This window comes from Narcine bancroftii, chromosome 7 (genome assembly GCF_036971445.1).
Source record: "Narcine bancroftii isolate sNarBan1 chromosome 7, sNarBan1.hap1, whole genome shotgun sequence".
In the NCBI taxonomy this organism is placed as follows: Eukaryota; Metazoa; Chordata; class Chondrichthyes; order Torpediniformes; family Narcinidae; genus Narcine; species Narcine bancroftii.
Window position 1 is genome coordinate 14,519,410 of NC_091475.1, and position 27,303 is coordinate 14,546,712.

Consider the following 27,303-nt stretch of genomic DNA (forward strand, 5'->3'; position numbering starts at 1 on the left):
TTATATTTTTGGTTTTAAACGATTACACTGGTACAATCCTACAAATTTCAACTAATTTGGACTGCAAATTTATTATAAAGAGAACAAACAATATCCAAATAGGAGGGAAGAACACAAATACAGAAAAGTAAACACAATATAGTTTCTGTTTAACTAAGACAATACATGATTAGTTTAGTGGCAAAATAGATAATATAAATAGTTACATTTTTTTTTTAAATTGCAAAAGCCTAACCTTTTATCCGGGATCGTTGGGACCAACAGCTACCAGTGTTCAAAATCTTCCTGATTTCTAACTCATTTTGATTTCAGTCCCTTTAAGCAAATGCCTCGCTCCTTGCTTCCCACCGTCTGACCCCAACCCTGCCCCCAGGGTCAGTGCCAGACTATTTTACGCCCTAGGCTGGTCTGAGCATTTGGGGGTGGGGAGGGCTGGACAAGAGGCGCTCAACCAGCACATCAGTCAGGTGGAAGTTGGAGGTGACAGGGTAGCCCAGGAGCTCAGCCAAAAAGGCGGCAAGCGTCAGCTGCTCGGTGCCAGCAGCCAAGCAGGGCAGAAGTCCGGACACAAAGTGCAGGAGCTGCAGGCCATTGGGGTGATGGAGTCAACACCCTGGCAGCACAGCACTGTCTGTCACCACCCCTCTCCCCCCCCCCACCATCAAACTCCCAATATAACAGCAGGAGTACAGTGTTGCCGAGCCAAGTTTAAAGAATGCCACACTGGATCGCAGCAATGGCTCAATGTGAGAGCAATGGCCATCTTCATTACCCATAACCCCCCCCAGTGCCACAGCAGTTCCAGCCGCATGGGGGATTATGGGTAGGGAAGATGGCCATTGCTCCCACATCAAGCCGGCTGCTTCTCTCCCGCTGGGTGCTGGGGCCGAGAGTCACTTTTCCACCCAAGCTAAGAGGGGGCACCCAGGGGCCGTGAGTGGAGATGATGAGGGGGTGGGGGGTCCTCCCTCTGAAAATGGAGAATTCTTGCGGGATATTGTGTACTTATGTGTAATGTCATCTAATGAAAAAAGTGACGGATTTTGGAGGTTGCCAGTATTCAGGATGCCGGATAAAAGATTAGACACCTGCACTACCAAGTTAATGCCTATTTAAATTGCACTTTAAATCTGTAATACAATTACTTAAAATGTTTATTAAATTGGTTACAATATGCCATACAATTATAAATTGAACACAAAGAATATTTTTCATATTTTGTATATCCATTCTATTAAAAGTATTGCTGAATGGTTATCAAGCCATTTATGATTATTTTTCAGTTTTAGACTGCATTGTTTCAGGACAAACCAGCAGGTTTGGACATTAAAAATGGCTTCCAAAATTTTTTCAATTTGCGTAAACAGGTAATTTTTAAATAATAAAACTTTCAAGAACTAGCTTGAATATACATATAAAGAAAGTAAATAAGGTGCATTATTTTTAAACTAAGCTTTTGTAATATGGTAAAGAGGAAAATAATACAACAGCTATGGTAATACACTATTTATAATATTTATAAAATTGCAGTATGTAAAATATTTACCTATCACCATTGTTGGAGAACTGAATACTGTCTACTTTGTCCTGAAATTGAGAAAGTAAATTTAAATATTTCAGAAATACTAATGACACAATTATTTGTTAGCTATATTTCCCCAGTGTCTATGTCATGCATACCTATAATCTCATTACATTAAGCAAATGATACTGTTACATAAATGGCTGCCTCACAAAAATAAATAAAGAACATTATATACTTTGCAAAATTAAAACAAAACCAAAACAGTTGAAAAGAATCATTTGTCAGCATTTGACAAAGGGCCTATTAACCTGTTTTATGATTTCAGATACTGAATGCACTAGGTTACTCCAGTTCTTTATTTTGGCTCAATTCAGAAGTATATAATAAAATACTTTCCACTTGCCTACCTTTGTGCAGTTTCATCTACCAATATATTAAATCTTCATGGCATCCAATAGAAAAATTTTATTAACCACATCTCATACCTCCAAATCAGAATACCATGAGCAAGACATGACTTGTCAGTGCATGAGAGAGAAGAAGGATTATGCAAATCAATCAGGAAAATGGACTCATGGTCAGATCAGCCATAAGCTTATTCCATAGAATAGCAATCTAAAGTTGCCATATGACATGCCGTATATTTTGGCATACAAGTCAAGTCGCGAAACCCAAAATCTCTCAAAAAAGGAGTCAACTTGTAGGCCAGATATACTTTTGATTCAGCTCAAAATTCAATCCACGCTGACCTGGCGTATGTCAACTCTTGAAAAACCCATTCAGCGGACAAGTCAACCCTTGAAAATCTAAAAAATCCCGACTGCGACATATTTTCATTGAGATTTTTATTGAAAACAAAACACACCTAGCATCCTTCAAATTCACTTTCACTGTCATCGTCTGAAACAAAGATGGCGGCAAGAACATCCATACTCTCACCTTTGAAACAGTCATCGCATGGGTCCCGGTCTGTATGTGATGTGGTTTCAGCTTCGTCAGTGTCCCACAATAAATCATCTTCCGTGCCATCAATTGCACAAGAGATGCCGCACTTTTTAAATGAGTTTACCAGTTTCTACTTTAACTTTGTCACTTGCCTTGAGCATGAAGTTACCTCATATCAAGTGATGCAGCACGCATTGCCCTGCCTTTTGTAAAAGACTTTTCTGCACTCGACATCCATGTATTCCATTCCTCACACACATGGCTTGTTCAAGCAGACATTGAGAGGATTCAATATAAACGTAAAACCACCCGGGATAACCGCCTTGTATTATGTAGTGATAATCTACTTTTAGTGATCTCAGTTAAGTGGCGATGAGACATATCCCAGACCAGCAAACTCCGTTCTTTGCGTAAACCACCTGCTCCACACATTGTCTATCCATAGTTTTACACCATTTTCATCCATCCTTTTTCATGAAAAGGTACAAAATTACCTGCAGGGAATTTCATTTTCGGTTTAATTTTGCATTTTAAGATTACCATGGGTCTTAACTTTATCCCATCGCCCATGCACAATAACACCATGGTAAACCTGGTCCTTTCATGGCCTGTATTTCTGGTTTGCACAGTTTTAACATTTTGCACATTGTTCTATTGCACATCATGTCAAAATTCATAGGGGTGAGGGAAGGGGAATTTTTTAAAAATTAAATAAATAAATAGATAGATTGATAAATAAATAGAAAAAAAAAGAAATTCATAGGGGTTTCGTCCATGTTTCCGTTATTTGCCAATGCAAACTGGTGTTTCTGCCAGCTTTGTATAATATACTGGTGAAAACTTACAACTTTATGATCAAGATCTTTTGGTAGTTTCTGTGCAATTTTTTGGCATAATACTAATTTTTCCAGTTTGCACCAGCCTACTGTAGCCTCAAAATATCACTGAGGTCTGGGTGTGACTTGGCCCACTGCAGTGCCAATGTTCTTATTTTATTTCGGGTGACTATGTAGCAATCTTGCCTCTGTTCACATCCCCATTCTGCAACGTGATTTTCCAACTCTGTCTAACAAGTGTTTCCTTTTCTAAAAGAAAATTTGCCTTTTTTGTATTTTTCTTAATTCTCTTCTTCCAATCTCTTACCAACTTCTCATGCACATCAAATTTTCTTGCAGCAGTGCAGTTGTTGTTTTTCTTGGCCATTTCCATCACTTTCAACGTAAAGCTCGCTTCATATTTTCATCACGTGCTGCATTGTGCCAATGGACCCTCCAGGATAGCAAATACCTCCAGCCAATGCCCAGCAGATCAATCCGCGCAATCTATGAGGTCGACTTATACACCGATCAACAGCCCAACACAGGCATCATGAGCTTTTGGGGTCAAATTATACGCTGTTAGACTTGTACGCCGGATATACCAAAATGAGGCTGAAAAAGAGGGCTGGACTTGTTCGCCAGTTGGCTTATATGCCAAAATATACAGTACATCTCTTCCTGTTTCTTACAATCTGGTCAACAGTTCAAAAATGGCCAGAAATTAACATACAATGATATGTAACAGCCCATCACTTCTTAGTCATCCCTTTAGAAACACCATCCAATCACATAAAAGGTGCTCCTGTTACATACAATGAAATGTGACAGCCCATCACTTCTTAGTCATCCCATTTGAACCAACATCCAATCACATAAAAGGTGTTCCTGTTACCAACTTCAGTATTCCTTAATTTAAAGCTATGGAAGAGAAAGTATTCCCTCAAACAGCTTTGATGGAAAATATCTGAATTTGCATGCTTCCAACAGGATGGAAAAGGCTAGTCAGGTCGTAATACTGATTCTTTCTTGTACCACTACTTAAAATATTCTCCATATAAATATTTAATTCTTTTATGAGGTGGAAATCAGTCATAAAGTCACGAGGAATTACTGACCTACCTCATTGAGAACTATAATTCCTGACTAGTGCAATCCTTCTCATGGAGGTCCACCCACAGAATTGATGGGAGGAAATTCTAGAACTTAGACCCAGCAATAATATGAGGATGTTATGTGATATTCCCTTGCAGCTTCCTCTGATCAATCCAATGACAATGGAAACAGAGATGCTGGCAGAACAAGAGTCAAATGACTCCAGTGAACTTTGTAGATGGCATACACTGGAACGTGGTATGGCAAGACTGGAGGAAGCGAATGAAACTTTAGTATGGGAGGTGTGATCTTTAATAAAGTGTTATTATTGGATGCTATTCAGGCTTAATTTCATTGAAACTGCACACGTGCAGGCAAGTGGAAAGTGTTTTAGTATTGTAGAGGGTTAATAGGGGTGTTTGGAAGCATTCAACTGAATTCTTCTTTGGCTTGGCTTCGCGGACGAAGATTTATGGAGGGGGTAAAAGTCCACGTCAGCTGCAGGCTCGTTTGTGGCTGACAAGTCCGATGCGGGACAGGCAGACACGATTGCAGCGGTTGCAAGGGAAAATTGGTTGGTTGGGGTTGGGTGTTGGGTTTTTCCTCCTTTGCCTTTTGTCAGTGAGGGGGGCTCTGCGGTCTTCTTCAAAGGAGGTTGCTGCCCGCCAAACTGTGAGGCGCCAAGATGCACGGTTTGAGGCGATATCAGCCCACTGGCGGTGGTCAATGGGGCAGGCACCAAGAGATTTCTTTAGGCAGTCCTTGTACCTTTTCTTTGGTGCACCTGAATTAACGTATATTGAAATAGCAAACATACTAAAGACCATCACAGGCTCTGACCATCCATCCATCCATTGAAGACAACTCTCAGGTGCTGCCACAAGAAAGCAGACATCATTAAAGACTCCCATCATCCTGGTTACAACCTCTTCTCTTTGCCATCTTGAAGAAGGTACTGAGCCAGAACTCCAGCATCTCTGGTTTTTTTTTTCTCCCTCCAATGACCATCAGGCTTTTGATCTACTCCAGGAGTACAGAAGGATCTGTTTGCACTATTTCATTGATTGAACTTTTTCCTTCTTGCACTAAGTGTGAATATTATCTATTATATTTATTATCTCTTTCCATATCGGAGTAATTTAATGTATTCTATCATAACTTTTTTTAAAAAACAGAAGTGCCTGCTTGGATGCAGCACGCAAGAATTTTGCTGCATAAGTACATGAGTAATGACAACAAACTCATTCAGCGCACCAAGGAACAGTGGAAAAACGGTTTTACATGCTATTTTGCCAATACAACACATAAACAAAGCAAAAATAAAATAAAATGGTAGAGTTACAAAATAAAAGTCCAGTAAAACAGTGCAAGAACAACATCATCTTATTCAACAGGCGGCACTGAAAAGAGATTGGAAGTGTTCTGACCATCGGTTGAGGATGGAGATCTTGTCGCTGAGGAGGACTTTGCCGTCTGAGCTGCACAGCGGGCTTTGGACTTGGGGTGAGGGGCCGTACACAGCCTTTAGAGCCTCGTAGAAACCCCTGAAGTCGCCAATGTCCGCGCTGAGCTGTGTTCGTTTGGCGAGGCTAGTCCACCACTCATTTTGGATCTCCCGGAGTTTGCGCTGAAGATGGCTGCATGCGCAACGGAAGGCTTGTTTCTTCTCTGGACAGGACGGCTTTGTAAGGTGAGCCTGGTGGGCAGCTCGCTTCTTTGCCAGCAGCTCCTGGATTTCCTGGCTGTTTTCGTCAAACCAGTCCTTGTTTTTCCTGGAGGAGAAGCCCAGTACCTCTTCAGTGGATTGCAGTATGGTAGTCTTCAACTGATCCCAGAGGGTTTCAGGGGACGGGTCCGTGAGGCGGGTTGCATCGTCGAGCTTTGCTTTGAGGTTTGCCTGGAAGTTTCCTCTCGCTTCGTCTGACTGCAGGTTTCCAACATTGAACCTCTTTCTGGGGGCTTTATTGTTCCTGGGCTTTGGTTTGAAGTGAAGGTTGAGCTTGCAGCGAACCAGTCGGTGGTCAGTGTGGCATTCCGCGCTAGGCATGACCCTGGTGTGGAGCACATCTCGTTTGTCACTTTCTCGCACCAGGATGTAGTCCAGGAGGTGCCAGTGTTTGGATCGGGGATGCATCCAGGTGGTCTTAAGGCTGTCCCTCTGCTGAAAAAGGGTGTTTGTAATGATAAGCCGCTGTTCTGCGCAGAGCTCCAACAGGAGGCGCCCATTGTCGTTGCACTTGCCGACGCCATGCTTGCCCAGGATTCCTGGCCAGGTTTCTGAGTCTTTGCCGACACGAGCGTTGAAGTCGCCCAGGATGACAACCTTGTCGGCTGTAGGGGTACGTTGGATGAGGTTGCGCAGGTCGGTGTAGAACTTGTTCTTTTCTGCTGGTTCCGCCTGGAGGGTTGGAGCATAGACACTGATGAGGGTGATGTGACGCTTGTTTTGAAGTGGGAGTCGCATGGACATGATTCGGTCCGAGAGGCCTGTCGGAAGGTTTTCGAGTTTGGAGGCAATGAAGCTCTTGACCATGAAGCCTACACCAGATAGGCGTCGTTCATCCGAAGGCTTGCCAGACCAGTAGAGTGTGTAGCCCGCGCCGCGTTCTTGGAGGCTGCCTACATCTGCCAGGCGGACTTCACTGAGAGCGGCTATGTCGATGTCAAGTCTGAGGAGTTCATGTGCAATGAGGGCAGACCGACATTCAGGTCGGTGGCTGTCAGCCTTGTCTAGCATGGTTCTGATGTTTCAGCATGCTAGCTTGAGTTTGTGAGCATCTTTTGAGGGGGAGGACGTGGAGGGGGAGGACGTGGAGGGGGAGGACGTGGAGGGGGAGGACGTGGAGGGGGAGGACGTGGAGGGGGAGGACGTGGAGGGGGAGGACGTGGAGGGGGAGGACGTGGAGGGGGAGGACGTGGAGGGGGAGGACGTGGAGGGGGAGGACGTGGAGGGGGAGGACGTGGAGGGGGAGGACGTGGAGGGGGAGGACGTGGAGGGGGAGGACGTGGAGGGGGAGGACGTGGAGGGGGAGGACGTGGAGGGGGAGGACGTGGAGGGGGAGGACGTGGAGGGGGAGGACGTGGAGGGGGAGGACGTGGAGGGGGAGGACGTGGAGGGGGAGGACGTGGAGGGGGAGGACGTGGAGGGGGAGGACGTGGAGGGGGAGGACGTGGAGGGGGAGGACGTGGAGGGGGAGGACGTGGAGGGGGAGGACGTGGAGGGGGAGGACGTGGAGGGGGAGGACGTGGAGGGGGAGGACGTGGAGGGGGAGGACGTGGAGGGGGAGGACGTGGAGGGGGAGGACGTGGAGGGGGAGGACGTGGAGGGGGAGGACGTGGAGGGGGAGGACGTGGAGGGGGAGGACGTGGAGGGGGAGGACGTGGAGGGGGAGGACGTGGAGGGGGAGGACGTGGAGGGGGAGGACGTGGAGGGGGAGGACGTGGAGGGGGAGGACGTGGAGGGGGAGGACGTGGAGGGGGAGGACGTGGAGGGGGAGGACGTGGAGGGGGAGGACGTGGAGGGGGAGGACGTGGAGGGGGAGGACGTGGAGGGGGAGGACGTGGAGGGGGAGGACGTGGAGGGGGAGGACGTGGAGGGGGAGGACGTGGAGGGGGAGGACGTGGAGGGGGAGGACGTGGAGGGGGAGGACGTGGAGGGGGAGGACGTGGAGGGGGAGGACGTGGAGGGGGAGGACGTGGAGGGGGAGGACGTGGAGGGGGAGGACGTGGAGGGGGAGGACGTGGAGGGGGAGGACGTGGAGGGGGAGGACGTGGAGGGGGAGGACGTGGAGGGGGAGGACGTGGAGGGGGAGGACGTGGAGGGGGAGGACGTGGAGGGGGAGGACGTGGAGGGGGAGGACGTGGAGGGGGAGGACGTGGAGGGGGAGGACGTGGAGGGGGAGGACGTGGAGGGGGAGGACGTGGAGGGGGAGGACGTGGAGGGGGAGGACGTGGAGGGGGAGGACGTGGAGGGGGAGGACGTGGAGGGGGAGGACGTGGAGGGGGAGGACGTGGAGGGGGAGGACGTGGAGGGGGAGGACGTGGAGGGGGAGGACGTGGAGGGGGAGGACGTGGAGGGGGAGGACGTGGAGGGGGAGGACGTGGAGGGGGAGGACGTGGAGGGGGAGGACGTGGAGGGGGAGGACGTGGAGGGGGAGGACGTGGAGGGGGAGGACGTGGAGGGGGAGGACGTGGAGGGGGAGGACGTGGAGGGGGAGGACGTGGAGGGGGAGGACGTGGAGGGGGAGGACGTGGAGGGGGAGGACGTGGAGGGGGAGGACGTGGAGGGGGAGGACGTGGAGGGGGAGGACGTGGAGGGGGAGGACGTGGAGGGGGAGGACGTGGAGGGGGAGGACGTGGAGGGGGAGGACGTGGAGGGGGAGGACGTGGAGGGGGAGGACGTGGAGGGGGAGGACGTGGAGGGGGAGGACGTGGAGGGGGAGGACGTGGAGGGGGAGGACGTGGAGGGGGAGGACGTGGAGGGGGAGGACGTGGAGGGGGAGGACGTGGAGGGGGAGGACGTGGAGGGGGAGGACGTGGAGGGGGAGGACGTGGAGGGGGAGGACGTGGAGGGGGAGGACGTGGAGGGGGAGGACGTGGAGGGGGAGGACGTGGAGGGGGAGGACGTGGAGGGGGAGGACGTGGAGGGGGAGGACGTGGAGGGGGAGGACGTGGAGGGGGAGGACGTGGAGGGGGAGGACGTGGAGGGGGAGGACGTGGAGCGGGAGGACGTGGAGGGGGAGGACGTGGAGGGGGAGGACGTGGAGGGGGAGGACGTGGAGGGGGAGGACGTGGACCTGTCCTCGGGCCTGCGCAAAGGAGCTTTTAGGTGGAGTGCAGTGCGCGCAGTACTGGCAAATAGCAGGGAAGAAACTGTCCTTGAATCTGGCAGAGCCAGTCTTCAAACATATTTTGCCAAAAGGGATGGGGGGGGGGGGGAGAAAGGGCTCGGATGGATCTATCATGACATTGGCAGAAGGAAGTGCCAACAGAGTCGTAAAAAAGAGGATGGTTTTCCTTTTGATCTGGCCTGCATTCACAACTGCAATTTCATGTTGTCTCGGCCAGAGCATTCCTGTGGCAAGCTGCTATGCATCTGGACTATATACTTTTTAATCATGCATCTATTAAATTTGGTAAGAAATACTGAGGACTTGTTGAATCTATTTAGGCTTTTAAGGAAGCAGAGTTAAATTCAGTTAAATCCTGCCTTAATGTCAAAGACAATCACTCCCACCTCAACATGTTAATTGAGATCTGATGTTCAGATTGGAGCCTAGGCTCTAACAATGTTTGGAGTTGAGTGGTCATCACAAAACCCTCACCCTCCTATTGATGTTGTTTTGGATTCCCTTATAGCAGTGATTCTCGATGTTTTTTCCCCCCACTCACATACCACCTTCAGTATTCCCTATGCCACAGGTATTCTGTGGTGAGTGAGGGATGACTTTAGGTCAGTGGTTTTCAAACTGACCCCCTAAACTCACATTCCGTCTTAAGCAATCCCTATGCCATAAGTGTTCTGCGATTAATAAGAGATTGCTTAAGGTGGGATGTGAGTGGGAAGGTTGAGAACCACTGTTCTAGACCCAATCGTTACTGAAATATTTTACTTGAGAAAAATTGTCATTGGCCCATTTCCTTTGGCGTTATGAAAATGTGCACAGAACGAGTCAATTAGATACAATTAAAACAGTTTTTCAAACTTTTTCTTTCCATTCACATACCACTTTACACAATCCCTTACTAACTACAGACCACTGATGACATTGGGATTGAGTAAGGTGGAATGAGTTTTGGGGGGCATTTTGAAAACCACTGCTTTAGGTGGAATTTGAGTGGGGAAAAAGTCAAGAACTATTGCCTCAAAAACCATACAAATTCTTAAACAGAGTGAGGAAACTCTTAATGGATTCAATTAGATTTTTTGATACGGAAAAAGATTCTTAAATGTTCATTTTTTTGTCCCTTCTATATATGCTGTACAATTAATGCAATTTAATGACATAAAAGGCAAAAAAATATGAAATCTTGAGTGATGCAAGTACAGATTGAACCTCTATAATCCGGCACTCTAACCCAAACCCTAATGTGGTCGAGCACATTTTGAATCTGCCACCATTAGTACAAATATCCTTACAGAGAGCATAGGACTGAACCCTAGCTCCTGATCACTGACGCTGTAAAGGTCGAATCTGCCACAATCAGGGTTCACGTTCCACGCTATCTGTAGGGAGTTTGTACTAACGTCCTGATCGCTGGTGCTGGAAAAGCACTGTGCTAACTGCCACACCAACCATGCCACCCCACAGTTTATTTCCTTTGTTCTACCTTTGATACATTTACATGGGGTGGGGGGGGGGGGGTTCCGTTTTCTGGCATTTTCTGTGGTCAGGTCCGAATGTCGCAGGATTAAAGAGGTTCAACCTGTAAATTATTTTAAAGCAATGTGATGAAATAACTGATATTTGCAATGAAAGCAAATTTATGTTTGATAGATGCTGGTGGAAAACCTGTGTTTTTAAGAAAGGAATCTTGCGTTCTTCAACAATAATCTCAAGTCGAATCAAATCGGTTTCAAAACTTCAGAAACATCTTTACCATGTGAGATTCCAATTCAGAAATCTTCTCAGGGGTTCCAGATCCCAGATAATATATTCTAATCACATGATCACTGCTGCCAGCTGCTAGAAACATGCCACCTTTAGAAGGGAAAACAATAGATGTTTATTAGAAGCTGCACCAAACTGCAGACAAAAATACAGATCTCTCATTTCAGATTTTAAAGCACAATTCTAAAGTCAAAACTACAGACTCTGCATGACAAAGCGGAAGCATCGAGTCCAGTACAATTAATCTTTAGCTATTATGTCAGTAACTTTTTCAGTTTCACAAATTTATGTTCAAAACCCAGCCATTCATTATTTCACTGCCACCAAGCACATCATTGCCTTTGCAGCCCACAATATAGGATGCTGAGAATTTAACACGACAGCAAATGATTTAATCCAATTAATATGATCCTCCAGATAATCCACAGGGGAGTGTCTTTCTTTCCCCCCGCCCCCCAGGGGTAAAATTTCTGACCGAAGTGGCAAAATATTTCTCCACCAGTTAAACTTTTAATGTACAAAAGGCAGGGTAGGCATCTCTCTGTTAAACAACACCCTCTACCATCTTGAAAAATGTAAATTTCAGTAAAGAAAAATCTTAATTCTGAAAACCCCACCCTTCTCAGTAAGGACAGTGGGGAAATAAATGGTGCTTGATTTTTTGGGGGGTATTCATGGCCACTTTTGGAAATATCCCCTGTGAAAATCAAGAAGTTACTGTATTTGGGGGGGTGTGGCAAGATGGCGTAGGGAGCGGACGTGCCTTCCCGGTCTCCCCCAGGCAGTTATATAAATACCCGTTTTAAGAATATTTCTTTTCTGTTAAAAGTCTTTGTTTTGTTTATCAATTGTTTTTAGTTTAAAATGGCAACAAAGATTAAGGAAAATAGAGTTCAAATACAGAACAAAACTACACTCTCCGACTTTGGAAGAAACTCGGCCTACTTGCCCAGACAGAACCACGGAGTCAAGGCTGGAATCTTCTTAAGAACGGAGCTCATTAATTGGACTGTCGGATAAGCTGGCCTTGGACACCCCTCTGAAAGATGGTGATGAATATTGATTTGAAATGTTTTATGAAGATAAATTGCAGTAATTGGCATTGGTTGCCCGTGAATTTTAAAAATCCAGATAACATTAAAGTTTATTAGTGATTTTTTTTGGATGAAATATCGGAAGGATGAACTTATTATCCATAAATACAGAACAAAATTACATTCTTTGACTTTGGAAGAAATTTGACCTATTTGCCCAGACAGAGCCGGAGTTGGTGCTGGAATTTTCTCAAGAACAGAACTTATTAAAGTTGATTTCGGACTCCTTTTTGAAAGATGGCGACGAATGTTGATTTGAAATATTTGAAATATTTTCTGAAGATAAATATATATATGGAACTCCTTGACCTGCAATAAGGTTTATCAGTGATTTTTTTTGGATGGAATATTGGAAGAGTGAATTTATTATCTGTGTGTATGCATACATTGCAAACAGATTTTAATAGTTTTGAAAAGTTTTTTTTTAAACTAAACAACAAGATCAGTTTAATATTGAGAAAATTGGAAAAAACAGAAACTTTATTAAATTTGGAAACTCAGTCGAAAGAAACTAAGAACAAGATTGATGATTTATAAAATTAAAGTCGAAGGAGCAATGTCCAAGAAGAGTTAAAAGTTTTGAATAAGTTTTTCTTGAAAATAAACAATAATTTCAACTTAACATTGAGAAGATTGACAAAGTGGAAAATTTGATATTAAATTGGGAAACATAGAAGAAAGAACTTATGAATAACATTGATGCTTTAGAAGATCAAGACCGAAGGAATTATGTTCAAGAAAATTTTAAAAGATTTGAAAAAACTTTTTTTGAAAGTAAGCTACAAATTCAACTTGAGACTGAGAAGAATGGAAGATTCGGTGTTGAACTGGGATGTTCAAAGGTGTTTTAATTTAGTGGATGAAATTCAGGAAGACTTGAAAAAAAATTTTAAAAAATGCTTTTATTGATTGTAAACAATGTTTTACTCAGTGTTGGGAGGGTGGAAAGGGTGCAAAATTTAATATCAAGTTTGGATTTTCAAAAAAAAGTTTATGAATAAGATTGGTTAAATTGATGGACCGGGGTTTTATGGATATAAGAAATGATGATTTTTCGGTTTATACGTGTATTTTGTCTGCCTGGGGGGGGGGGGGGGGGGGGGGAAGGGGGTGGTACTTCTGCTCCCGAAAGTCATAGGCCACTTGTGGTTATTTGGGTTTTTGGGAATTAACCACCACAAGGTGGTTTCCTAAGGGGTTAGGGGAGGTGGGGGGGGTGAAAATTTGAAAATTATTTAGTATCTATTATGTAATATTATACTAAGTCAATTTGAAATGAATGTATGGAGATACTATAAATAAATTTCAAAAAAAAAGTTACTGTATTTATTGAATAAATTTAGAATTTGGTCATAATTAACTGTAAACAATCAATGCATCATCGAATTATATTTGAGAGCAGCTTCATTTCCGGACCACAAGATGATAGATTCCAATAGCCTTATCGCAGATTTTGTGGAACTCTGACCTCTTACAGTCAGATTCTGAAAATCGCAAGGAATTAACTAATAAAAAGAGGGCAGAAGAAATGGAAAAAAAATAAAAATATCATCATCAAGCAACATCACAATAAGAAAATGAGCTGAAACCCCAACAGCAAAATGAAAAGTAGATTGTTATCGTTTACTTACCAATGCTAAATGAGGAACAAATCATTGGAGAACCTGGTCTGGACCGTTCAGTAAATTTCAACGGTTGATCCCTTATAAAAACCAGATAAGATCACTATTTAAAAAGTTCCAGTGCAAAACCATAGTTCATCAAGTAACTGTTAAAATACAGCCCCGAAACAATCAAGTGCAGAGGAAACAATGGGCTTAATATAGGAAAGATGAAATGACAATGAAGAGTGGTGCAAGGCAAAAGAGGGTCAAAATGGAACAAAAGATGGGCTAAAAGGAGTGACAAATGGCAAGATTCCGATTTGCTCTGAAAGTTTGAAGCCAAAATTGTTGAAGTTGATGCTGAGTTTTGATGGTGATAAAGGGTATGATTAAAGAATTAGATACGGTTTCTGTTTGATTTGATTAGAATATTGTGTAACGGAGGAGTTTGCGGAGGAGCTAGTGGAGTTGTTCAAGTGAACCGGTACGGACTTGAAGGGCCGACATGGCCTGTTTCCGTGCTGTAAACGGTTATATGGTTAACTGGGTCAATCAAATACATATCCTAATACACCCCACTCTAGCCCCAAGCTCAGCTTTTAATGCAGTTAGGAAATGCAAGGAAAAAAAAAAGATGAGTAGAGAATGGACTGGATGTGGAATCCATTGCTCAACATATAGCACAGTTACAGGTCTTTGGCCCACAAGTCCCTGCTGCCCAATTTAAACCCAATTAACCTATCCCCCAACCCCCCCCCCCCGACCCAGTACATTTCGAACAGTAGGAGAAATCCAGACTCGCCGGGAAATCCCATACAGACATGTGGAAAATGTACAAACTCCTTACGAACCCCAGTCCTGATCAATGGCGCTGCAAAGGCATTGCGCTAACTGTTATGCCAAACGTGCCATCCTATTTAAGGCATGGAATCAGAATCTATCAATTCCCTGCAGGACATTGGAAAAACACTAGAGGAGAATTTACAAGGCTAAGGGGAAAATGAATGAGGAAGTGGCTTTAATGAGACTGTTCTAGATGCAATGGATAAATGGACCCCGACTGTGCTGTACTATTAAACAATTCTATCAATTTCACATCTCCAGCATTACGTTAAATTATACACCACAGTACTATCCAAAAAGAACTAAATATTTTTGATGTAATCCAAAATTGCACAACTCCTTATCCATGGATAAACAAAATATTATGGGTGCTCAAATTGAATATACAATTTTTTCAGCTGAAGGATCAAAACACTAACCCTTCATTGTTTAACTTGGCATATTCATGTTCCATCACACTTGCAAAGAATGTTTTATTTTGGGGGGAAATAAAACAATTTCTCAAAGTTCTACTACAGGAAATGGAAATGACAATTACGAAATCATGAACACACATTCCTATTTCATAGATGGTGTAGCTGAAGATATATGGGGCTTCACACTCATACATTCTGGGCAGAATGTTCAGCACGGTCACATAGACTAAAGGATTTTTCCAAAAGGAATTCATGAAAATTGTGTTAGCGGTTGCAAGAAAATGTGACATGGAAATCAGATTCCCATTTAGGAATGGAAAGATGGCATGCAGAAATACATAGTTGTATACCTCTTGAGAACTACATATAATTTAAGGAATAAATATGGTTTTTTTTCTGAAAATTTGGGGCCCATACTTACATAAAGTAGGTATGAATTTATAAAGAACTTTCCCTGAACCTTGGTTAGATTAGGGCTCTTTCTAGTAAACCGGTAGTTGGAGTATTGACGAATGGTTTGATTTCGGAACCCTTCAAGTTAACTCGATCAACTCGTCAAGGTTGTCCTTTATCACCAGCTTTGTTTGCGTTAGTGATTGAACCTTTGGCACAGTTGATAAGACAAAATACACAGATACAAGGTATGAAAGTTTTAGACGAGGAGTATAAAATTAATTTATTTGCTGATGACGTATTGGTGTATTTAATAAACCCAGCTCAGTCACTTTTGCATTTGAAGGAGTGTTTAATACAATATGGATGTCTTTCTGGATATAAAGTTAATTGGGGAAAAAAGTGAAATATTACCGGTAAGTGAAGGAGATTATTCAGTTTATAAGAATATTATTAATTTGAAATGGACTGATCGAATTAAATATCTGGGTATAATTTTGAATGTTAATTATCAATCTTTATATAAATTAAATTATGTTCCGTTAATGAAAAAAATTAAAACTGATTTGATCAAATGGAAAGATTTACCTATTAATTTAATGGGAGGGATAAATACAATTCTGCATATACAATATTTGTTTCAATCTATTCCGTATTTACTTGATAATATTTTTTTTCGAGATTTGAATAAAATGGTTAGGGAGTTTTTATGGAGAGGTAAATTTTCGAGAGTAGCTTCAAACAAATTAATTTGGAAATATGAGTTAGTGGGATTACGTTTACCACATTTTCAAAATTATTATGAAGCAGCCCAACTTAAATTTATTAGTTCATTGATAGATTTGGTATGGCCTCCTAGTTGGGCCAAAATTGAGATGGCAAATTTTTCTGAATTTGAAATAAATCAATTTTTGTTTAGATGGAATATAAATTTGTTACAATATAATGTGCCTATACTAAAACATTTAATGAAGTTATGGATAAAGAAAAATAAAATGACAGGCTCTAGGGGTAAATTATCGGCTTTGACTCCGTTGTATAATAATCAACTTATTCCTTTTTCAATACATAATCGAAGTTTATTGCATTGGAGATTTAAAGGTGTGAAAAATTTGGGAGATTGTTTTAAAGAGGGTAAATTTTTATCTTTTAATCAGATGATGGAAGGTTTTGGTATTGATAAGAACTCTTTGATTCTTCATTATCAAATTCGATCTTTGGTAAGATGTATGTTTGGTAGAGATACAATTTTACCTGAAATGACTAAATTTGAGACTTTTCTTATGAAGGTACCAGAGAAGGGTTATATTTCATCTATGTATTAAATATTACAGGATGGTATAGATAAAAAGGGTTGGGATAGATCTAAAAGTAAATGGGAAGCAGATACTGGTTTTATTTTTTCCGAAGGTGATTGGTTAGATATCTGTTATGATAGTGTAACTAGATTGATATATGCTCGTTATGCAATGATTAACTATAATCTTTTTACATCAATTATACTTAACACCTGAAAAATTTTAAAAGTATGGTTTTCATGAATCAGATTTGTGTTTTAGATGTGGTGATACGGTTGGAACTTTTTTTCATGCCGTTTGGTCATGTATACATATACAATCTTTTTGGAAGAAAATTCAATCGTTTTTAGAATATCTGTATGATTAAAATAGTTTTAGATCCAACAGTATTTTTATTGGATAGTTTGCAACCTTTGAAAGGCTTGGGATTAGATAAGTTTCAGCTTGCTTTTGTATATTTAGCTCTATCCATAGCGAAAAAATGTATTGCTAGTACGTGGAAAGATACAAATATAATTGATATAATAGATGGCAGAATGAGATGAAATATTGTTTAATAATGGAAAAAATTACATATGCTTCGTGTGATAATTATAATTTTTTTATTAATAAGTGGTTGTTATATTCAGAATATTTACATTTCAATTTACATTGATTAGATCTTAATATGTATATTTAATTTTTCTTTAATATTTTTTCTTTTTTCTTTCTTTATGGCTCTCCTTAGAAGAGTTGGCTGAAGGGGGGGGTTTCTTTTCTCTTTTTTTTCTTTTTGTTTTATATATATAAAAAATAACATTCATGTTTAAGGTTAATTGTTGTATATGTCATATATTATTTGTTTTTTGAACGAATAAATAAAATTTAAAAAAAACTTTCCCTGAACCTCATGGAACTTTCTAACTCCTTGGGATAAATAAATGATAATATTGAAGGCAAAGTTATGTGAATGGTGATGATGCTTTTGGAGCCAGATGTTTTTTTTTCTTTTTTTCTAATTTTTATGTATTTTTGTTTTTATCTTTTTTCTTTCTTTTCTCTTTTTATTTTGGGCATTTTTTGGGAGGGGGTTGGGGGGTTTATTGGGGCGTACTTTGTAGCATGTAAAACTGATTTAAATATATGATTGTCATTTTCTGTATTTGGATATGAATACATGAATGAAAATTTAAATATTCAAAAAAACATTAGTTCCTGTGCTGAACTATTCTATACTCCATCATACATTCAATTACTAGTCTTCCTTTCATTTTCGACCCTAAATACATTTTCTAAAAATTTGAATGAATAGCAAAGCACTTGCAATCAACTGAGAAAATAATTTTGTCCTGAAAATCATCTCAAAAAACCATTAAAATTAAGATCATAGGCTTTGTGTGCGGGAATGATGGCCCACAAAGTTTTTTTGAAGGAGTCACCAAGAGGATTGACGATGCAGGGCAGTGGACATATATAGTTTTAATAAGGTCTTTGACAAAGTCCTGTGCTGTTGCCTGGTCCAGAAGATTAGATCACATGGGATCTTGAGAGAGTAAACCAAATGGATTCAAAACTGGCTTGCTGAATTTAGAACGTGTTAGTGGAGGGTTGTCTTTCAGGTATCTGTCTTGTGTCTACTGGTGTTCATCATCTATATAAATGATTTGGATGATAATGTAGTTAATATGGGCAGTCAGTTTGTGGTTAACATCAAAATTGTTTACTGGACAGTGAGGAACAGAATCTTGGTCATTTGGGGAAGTGAGTAAAATGAATGGCAGATGGCATTTCACAGATTAGTGTGAAATAATGTGATTTTACAAGTTAAACAGGACAGGACTTGTGCAGTAAATAGCAGGCCATGGAGAGTGTTGTTCAGAGATAAGGGTGAAAAAAATACATGGTTCCCTAAAAGAGGCAGAATGGTGAAAATGTTAGGAATGCTTGCCTTCATCTCCAAGGATATTGAGTACAGGACATTGGCAGGACCACATTTGGAGTATTGTGTGAAACTGTGGGTTGCCCAGTTATGGTAAAGATATTATGTTGGAAAGAGTTCAGAAAAAAATACATCAAAATATGATGGGACTGGCGGGCTTGTGTTACATAGAGAACCAGATGGCTGGCATTTTCTCCTTGGAGTGTAAGAGGTTGAGGGTGACCTCAAAGGTATGATAAATCATGAGGCACATAGACTTTATCCCAGGGTGACAAAGAGTCAAAAACTGGAGGGCATAGAGGGAAATTATTTTAAGGGAACAAGGCACAGCTTTTTTTCCCACCTAGAAAGCATTAGGGCTTGGAGAAAAGTCTGCCAAATGAAGTGGTAGCAGCAGTACAATTTGCTCTTTTAAAAGATGTGCAATACATAGATAAGTAACGTTTAAAAGGATATGGGGAAAAATCAGCCTAACTTTGGTAGACAACTCGAGTACCACGAACAAATTGGGCCAAAGGGTTCATTTCTATGCTGTAAAAATCTATAATACAAAACTATCAACATAAATTATAATTATCCCATCTTACAAAACAAAAGCCAATTTGAGAATTTATGAAAACTTACTTAAACTTCAATGTATCTGAATCCCACTGCCAAAAACAAACACTCCCATCAGATCCTGTGGAAGCCATGTACCGGATTGAACCTTTACTCATCGGACCAAACTGAAAAATTGTATAAAGTAACATCAATGTACACATTTCCATCCGATTATGATTCACATTTTAGACCTGTAAATACATAGTCCTATTTTTACGGCACACCACAAATTCTTTCAATGCTACCTTACTGAAATCAACGTGTTTGAGTTCAGGGATCAATTTATGTAATTTTGCTATCAAACCACCAAATGAAGAATCAAAAGACAGTAAAATCATTTGAAGATAAATTTTAAAAAGACATTCATAGAGTGCTTAAGATTTAATAAGCTTTACAATCTTTTCTTATTACCTGCAGAGAGGTAATGGATCCTATATGCCCTTGTAGCACAGCCACTGGAGCACAGGTGCGCAAGCACCAAACTCGAATGAGTTTGTCGCAACTGCCAGCAGCTAACAGAGAGTTCTCATAATTCACAGCCATGTCAGAAATTTCAGTGGAGTGGCCACGCAAGGTGGAGAGTAAACGACCAGTGTGTGTCGCCCAGATCTTCACAAGACAATCGTCAGAGCCCTGGAACACAATTACATGTTAAACTTTTCCATACAACTTTCTGAATTCTATCGTCTTCAAGCCACCATTATTTCTCTTAATTTTCCATTCTGCCAACTCATTGATACAATTGCAAATTACCGCAGTAATTCAGACATCAACTCTGACTAACATCAAAACTTGCAACAACAAAAAAAATTGGTACAGCTTAAGAATTAATTTTGGTAGATTTGCTTTTGGCTATAAATGGAGCTCAAATCAAATTGATTATCAACAGTTTAAAAAATTAATTGAAGATGGTACAACTCGAGCAACAAATCCAAACACTAAATGATGACTTTCCGGATATCGATAAAGTTTTCAAGAAAATATACAAGACTCCATAACTTCCATCATGAACATTGAGTGCAAGTTTTTTTTTTAATTCTTTTCTCAGAAGATGGATTTGCTGTGTCTAAAATCTACAAAGAACAGAACCAATTTGAATGTCCATTTCAGATTTCAACCCTCCTATTTAATACAAGTTGCATCTCATCTAGAAATATGAGGCAAACTAATGGGATAAAAGATTAACAAATCCAATGGACTCGATGGTCTGCGTGCTTGAGTCATAAAAAAATTGCAGATAGTGGATGGACTGGAGGTAATCTATCAAATCCCATAGACATTGAAAAGGTTTCAGGGGATTAAAAAGCAGCAACGGTGAAACTACTATAAAATTAAGGAAGGAGAAAGAAACCAGAAAACTGCAAACCAACTATCCTCAATATAGTGAAGAAAATGCTGTAATCCATTTTAAGAGTAGCAGGCCATTTAGAAAATGATATGCAACAAATGCCAACATAGTTTTGTGAAGTATTAAAATTTATTAGACCATGCAAGTTACAGCATTTACAGCAGTCATTCCCAAAGGGGGCAGTGCCACCCCCCACCCCCACCCCCCCGGGGGTGGTGGAAAGATCCACGGGGGCAGAAAGGAAAAAGGAAGCGGTCAAAACATTTCCGGGAAACTCAGACCATCAGGTGAGGTGGGGGTGACTGCCTGGGACAAGGACTGGCTGCATTACATCAGGTGAGATGTAAATTTACCCTTTCATATTGCTAAATAAATTGGTCTACTACGTTTTATTTGTGAAATACATGCTTTTGTTTATAGTGTTAGATTAATTATTGTTTTACATTTGCAGTAGACCTAATAAGAAAGAGTTGTGTGTGTTGTTGTATGTGTGGGGAGGGGCACTAGAGAGGTGCCCAGGGACCCAAGGGGGTGGCAACCCGAAAAAGTTTGGGAACACAGAAGTCAATGGAAATAATGCAATACGATTTCAAAAAGCATTTGAAAAGGTGCCACTTAAAGACTGCACCAAAAAGAAGAAAAGAAAATAAGAAATAGAGCAGGAATGGGCCATCTGACTCATTGAACCACTCTGCCATGATCTGGCCTTGGATTCAGTTCCACCTACCTGACTTTTCCTCACAACCCTCAACTCCCTTACTTAGCAAAATTCAACCTAACGGAGTCTTAAATATATTTAATGAGGCAGCTTCAGCTGGGGCACAGAATTCCAGATTCACTATTTCTAGGGAAAGCAATTTCTCCTCATCTCAGTCCAAAATCTACTCCACTGGATCTTAAGGCTATCTCTCCCAGTTCAAGTCTCACCTATCAGTGGAAATAACTCTCTTGTCACAATCTTGTACATCCCTTTCATAATTTTGTGTTTGTTTTTCTGAATTCCAATAATAAAAGTATCAGGCAATTGCTCATCACTCCTCATCCAATCACTCCTCATAGGCCAATCTCTTTGCTCTAGAATCAGGGCTCCAAGATTAAGTATGATGTATTATATCAATGAACAAAAATAGGCAAGAACTACCCGAGAAAGTAACATGTGACAATGGAAGACAGTTTACGTCACAAGAAAAACTTTTTTTTGCCTGCATGCTTCCAAACAGCAAAATGGAACCAGCAGAATGCCTAAGAAGTCAGAGCTGGGGTTCCACTATTTCACAATCCACATTAATGATTCAGATGAAAAAACCAAATGAAATAGTTCCGAGAACGTTGACAAGTTGAGAGAAGGTTACCAACTGTCCAAAGGAAATCCACCAGACCTGTTCCTGGGAGGAGGTTAGTTCCATCTTCCTTGATGTTAAGATGAGGGGTGATCTAATACAAGATCCTAAAGGGAATATGGCAACTTGGATGTTGAGATGTTTTCATTAGTAAGAGTCACAAATGAGCGCAAGTGTTAAGGGACAGAACTATGTGGAATCTTCGTTTTCTGCAGAGGGAAGTGAATCTCTGGAATTCTTGAACCCGGAGAGTTGAGGAGGATAGATTACTAAAAACATGTAAAGTGAAGATACAGCAAATTTTGAAAGATATGGGGGGATTAGGGGCAAAGAGGGTTTGGCACAGAATAAAAGTTGAGGTATGAAGTACATCAGTTGTGATTATTTGAATGGTGGTTCAGACTTGAGGCCCTGGTGGATTACGCTACTCCTATTTTCTTGTGTTTATGATCTTGTAAGTAACCTGATCTCATATACCTGCAAGGGGATATGGACAGTTTAAATGAGCGATGGAAAAAGTTTTCAGCTAGAATATAAAGTAGGAAAGAGGGACAACATTTACTTTGGTCAGAAAAATATGGCATTTAAATCTCTGAACATTAGCACGCAGTCATGTTCAGGTGTTCAAAAAAATCTGGGTGATCTTGTTGAAGAAACAAATGTTAGCCTACAAGTACAATATAACAACAATTATCCAAAATCAGATTCTCCGAAATCCTCATTTATCCAAATTCTTTTTGGAGCTGAACTGACTTCACAAGTTGGGAAAAAAAATTAACCAGTGATGAAATTAGAATGACGATTGTCCTCATTTCAGTAATTCCTTCCTCTCTCTCTACTTTACCTTCCCCTATTGACTTTTCTTTCCATTCTCCATCTCCATCTGTGTGCCACTGTCTCCCAGCTGCAAGCAGTCGGAAGAATCCCTTGCCCCGGCGTCATCAAGGAGGGTGGCTTCCCAGGCAACAGTGGGGACCTCGCCCTCCGAGGCAGCAGCGAGGACTTCAGTGGGGATGTGTCGGCGATCGGCGGCAGCCAGCAATTTTTGGTGAAAATTAAACATTATTTTAATGGTTAAAAAGCCTTACTTTGTAGTTTGTTGTCGTTTAAACACTGATACAAGTGATTTGCTGTTGCTACTGGGCTGTTTTTAAAAATGACCAATTATCCAAAAAAAAACATTTATCCAACAGAAGCCCAGTCCTGACCATTTTGGATAATTCGAGTTGTACTGTATAGTAAATAATTAAGTCAGCAAGGGAACGTTGGGATTCATTGTAAGGGAAATGAAGAAGAGTAAAAGATTTTGCTGCAACTAAATATCTTTTTCTTCTTTGGCTTGGCTTCGCAGACAAAGATTTATGGAGGGGTAATGTCCACGTCAGCTGCAGGCTCGTTTGTGGCTGACAAGTCCGATGCAGGACAGGCAGACACGGTTGCAGCAGTTGCAGGGGAAAATTGGTTGGTTGGGGTTGGGTGTTGGGTTTTCCCTCCTTTGTCTTTTGTCAGTGAGGTGGGCTCTGCGGTCTTCTTCAAAGGAGGTTGCTGCCCGCCGAACTGTGAGGCGCCAAGATGCACGGTTTGAGGCAAGATCAGCCCACTGGCGGTGCTCAATGTGGCAGGCACCAAGAGGTTTCTTTAGGCAGTCCTTGTACCTCTTTGGTGCACCTCTGTCACGGTGGCCAGTGGAGAGCTCGCCATATAACACGATCTTGGGAAGGCAATGGTCCTCCATTCTGGAGACGTGACCTACCCAGCGCAGTTGGATCTTCAGCAGCGTGAATTCGATGCTAAATATAGCTTTGGTGAAATTGCACCTCAACAGTGCACTTGAACACTGATACTAGTTTTGATTTCCTCACGTTGAATTCTGGGATGAGAAGGTTGTCATATCAGAAGATTTTTAATACAATGCATCTATCCCATTTCAAGGATGAGTGACTTCAAAGAATCATACAAACTCACGAGTTGAGGGTATGGACGAAGCTTCTCCCTCCTTTGGTGTGGTTAGGGAAGGAGGTTAAAATTAAGGGATATACACTCATGTCATAGAATTAAATAATTTAGAATGAAGGGTGCAATTGAAGAGCGATTAAGTTCATCCAAGGCTAAGATGTACATCTTTCATTTTCACTTTAACCAAGGATTTGAGACCAGCCACATTTTTTATTGAAAGACAAAACAAGAAACAAGATCAAACCCTGCTCTTATTTATAAAGTAGCCACAAGACCAGTCACAGGCAGCATTCAGAAATAACCTAGAATTTCAAACATGGCATCAGGTAAACAAAAGCAACCTAAAGTTCAAAACTTCCCATTATATTTCAAAGTAGACTGCATGAACTGAATTAGCACAAAAAAAATACAAAGGCCAGCAAAACAATTCTCTCCAAATAAAAACACTGAACAATGCCATTTTGCTTCATACAGGTGTGTTTGAAATAATGGGTCAAAACTGAATTTAAATAAATTATATCCATATCCAACAATCAAGCAATATTGAGTTATTAAACAGGAAAGTCTGCAGATAGTGTGATTGTAGTGGAAGACACAAAAATGCTGGAGAAAGTTAGCAATATTGATACTGCAGTGGTGCTGCTTTCATTTTAAATATTTTCCAATTTCTGAGATCATCTCAGCCATGAATTATTTTATGAACAATCCAGTCTGACTACGTTGGTGCCTAATTTATCAGTTGTCAATCGTTCCAAAGCTCTGAATTTGCTACATTCCTTCCAGAGTCAAAGCAAATTGGCTCTATATTTTAATTCCAACGATTCTGCTTGAAATTCCAATGGGTTGTCACTTTTCTCAGATTTTTTTTGAAGGGACCAAAATGAGGATCCAAATTTTACAAAAGAGTGTCTGTCCCCTGAAGTACAGCTTATTAAACTGTTAATCATGAAACTAGATGGGGCCACATTTGACCTATTATTTTGCTCAGATATCAGACCAACTACCCACCCACCCCTCACCCCCCCCACCAACCCCCAACTACCATCTGTTGTTCAAACTGGCCTTCTTATAAGCTACCTCTAGTGTCAAACTGCCTCTTTTACCCTGTCAGACACATTCCATGCTGTTTCAATAGTGGACAAGTATGCTATTTAACAATTCAACCAAATCCACAGACTGTGGGTGGAGATTCAAGTTTCAACATTTCCTAATGAGCTTTTCAAACGTTGTACTGTGTACTGCTTGCCAACTAACTAGATCTCAGGCACAAGGCTAAAAAAAAGTTCATCAGTAGTTAGAGAGGAGTTTTCAAAAAGGTGAGTGGGAGGAGAATTTTTTAAAAATTTATACAAGAGATTATAATTAGCTTGTTGAAAAAATCAGACTAGAACAGATACATGTACTGTCCCCCACCAATCTACCATTAATGAATGGAGTAATGGCATACAACATTAATTTATTAAAAATGTCACTAAATTCCTTGAGGTTAAAACTTAACTGATAAAATTCCAAAAATGTTTAAGGTATTAATTAGTTTTCAAGATAAAATTATGACATTAGTTTATTCCATGCTGTATCAAACATACCAAGTAGTGCAAAGCATACAAAAGCAGTCCAAAATATCCTTTTCCTTCTATCTGAAAACATCAGCCTCAGATAGAAAACTGAAGATTTGGCTCACTGATATGCCACATCATTTCAAATACAATCATCTCCAATTATTAAGAATACAAATTTTAAAGCAAAATGAAATGATTCAGAAAACAATACTTACAGTAAAAATCCTGTGACCTGTACGATCAAAAGCAACACAATACACAGAAGACAGATGTCCAAGAATCCTCCTATGCATCTTTATGTGATGATAGCTGCTGGTTGGAAAAATTGAACCAAAACGTCCACATCCTGTCAACTGTCTGCCACGGACAATTTCCACTAAAATAATAATTTTGCAGCAAGATGAGTCTTCTAAGAAATAGCCAGTCAAATCGTTTAAAAGCAGAACTAAATTGATCTCATACTTACCAACACTAGGTGGATTCCCATAACGAACTGGCATTTCTGGTGGTCTCCCTCTATGAAGAGAGGCAAAAGCTGAACCTCTCCATACTATCTGTTTGCAATCTTAAGCAAGAAAAGTATGATTAATGACATTGTATAAAGAGACAAAGATGGTAGCACCTATGAATTTTTGCTCAAGTATGACTTACATTGGAGGTGAAAGTATGCTGGCATAGGCCAGCTCTACTCACCAGTAAGCTGATACAATCAGTACAAATTGATTAAATTAGCAGTGTCAGGGATACAGATGAAATTTAAGACATCTTCACCCCTGTTTACACAAGCAAGAAATACATTTCCTGAATTCACCTTTAAGCTACTTATTTTAATAAATTTCTGATGAACAATTTTATGACAGAAGATAAGCAAATCAAAGGACATAAGAATGTATCTTGGTGGGTTAAATCCAAAATTGTAAGAGTATGAAACACAAATGCAGTTTGCCTTTATTAATCCGCAATGGTCCACATAATTCCCCTGGAAGCTGCATCACAATGAAAGCTATTAAACTAATCGAATACAAAAGCTTACAATTTATATACTTTTTCTGAAATTGTCATGGACACTGGTAGCCAAATCAGATCAGTTATGAAACACAGGTTGATTCAGAAAAATCAACCATTTATAAATTAGCTTTAGCTCTGCACTCCTTTCATGCATTTTAGCACTATACACCTAATATCCATAATTTGTCAAAAACTTATGCATTCGTCTAGATTTTGAACATACTCAACAACTGATCCTTACAACCGTTCAGTACACAATGGGTGAAAAATATCTTGCTTTGTCAATCTTCAATAACAGATCCCTTATTTTGAGAATGATCCCTTTTTCCAGACACCTTGGCCAGGGAAAACATTATCCCATCATATCTTACTCTTAACTTTACACAATAGATTTCCTCTACTATTCTATTAACATTTTAACATGCATATATAGGTTTTGTGTATATGCATCTTTTATCTGCATACTGCTTTCACTCTGAGATTCCAGTAAATTGATGCTTCAACAACCCATGTTTAAAGCCAGGTCAGATCAGAGCATTCACACTGAACCAAGAAAAGCCAGTTCAGTTCAGAGGTTTACACTGGAGCCAACTCTGGTGCTGCCTAAGCTAAGTACTGGATGAAAATGACCTCCCATACTGTGTGAATATGACCAACACAGGTAAGTGAAATGGTAAAAAGATGATTAAATACCAGCTTTCAGGGCAGTATGAAAGTACCCATGTACGTTATGTCTGCATGCACATTTGCAGAGTTTTGCACTGTGGATCAGAGAACACTTTTTTGTCGGATTGAACTGTACAATCAGATGATAAATAAACTTGAACTTAAACTAATACTTCCCAAAATCCCAGGAATACATCCAGTGACACTTTGTTGTACACCTTCAACTACATCTTACTTGCAACATGAAGACTAGTTTAAAAAAAAAATGC

At 40.9% G+C, this 27,303-nt stretch overlaps 1 protein-coding gene across 1 annotated transcript in view; it reads right to left on the minus strand.

Moving 5' to 3' along the window:
* The window catches only part of LOC138738529 (bromodomain and WD repeat-containing protein 1-like), a 104,983-nt gene that overhangs the window by 71,741 nt on the left and 5,939 nt on the right, over positions 1-27,303 (minus strand). Inside the window, 7 exon segments of the mRNA XM_069888924.1 lie at positions 1,547-1,587; positions 10,981-11,081; positions 13,717-13,787; positions 19,182-19,282; positions 19,569-19,790; positions 25,576-25,736; positions 25,827-25,925. Coding sequence (XP_069745025.1) covers positions 1,547-1,587; positions 10,981-11,081; positions 13,717-13,787; positions 19,182-19,282; positions 19,569-19,790; positions 25,576-25,736; positions 25,827-25,925 — 796 coding nt within the window.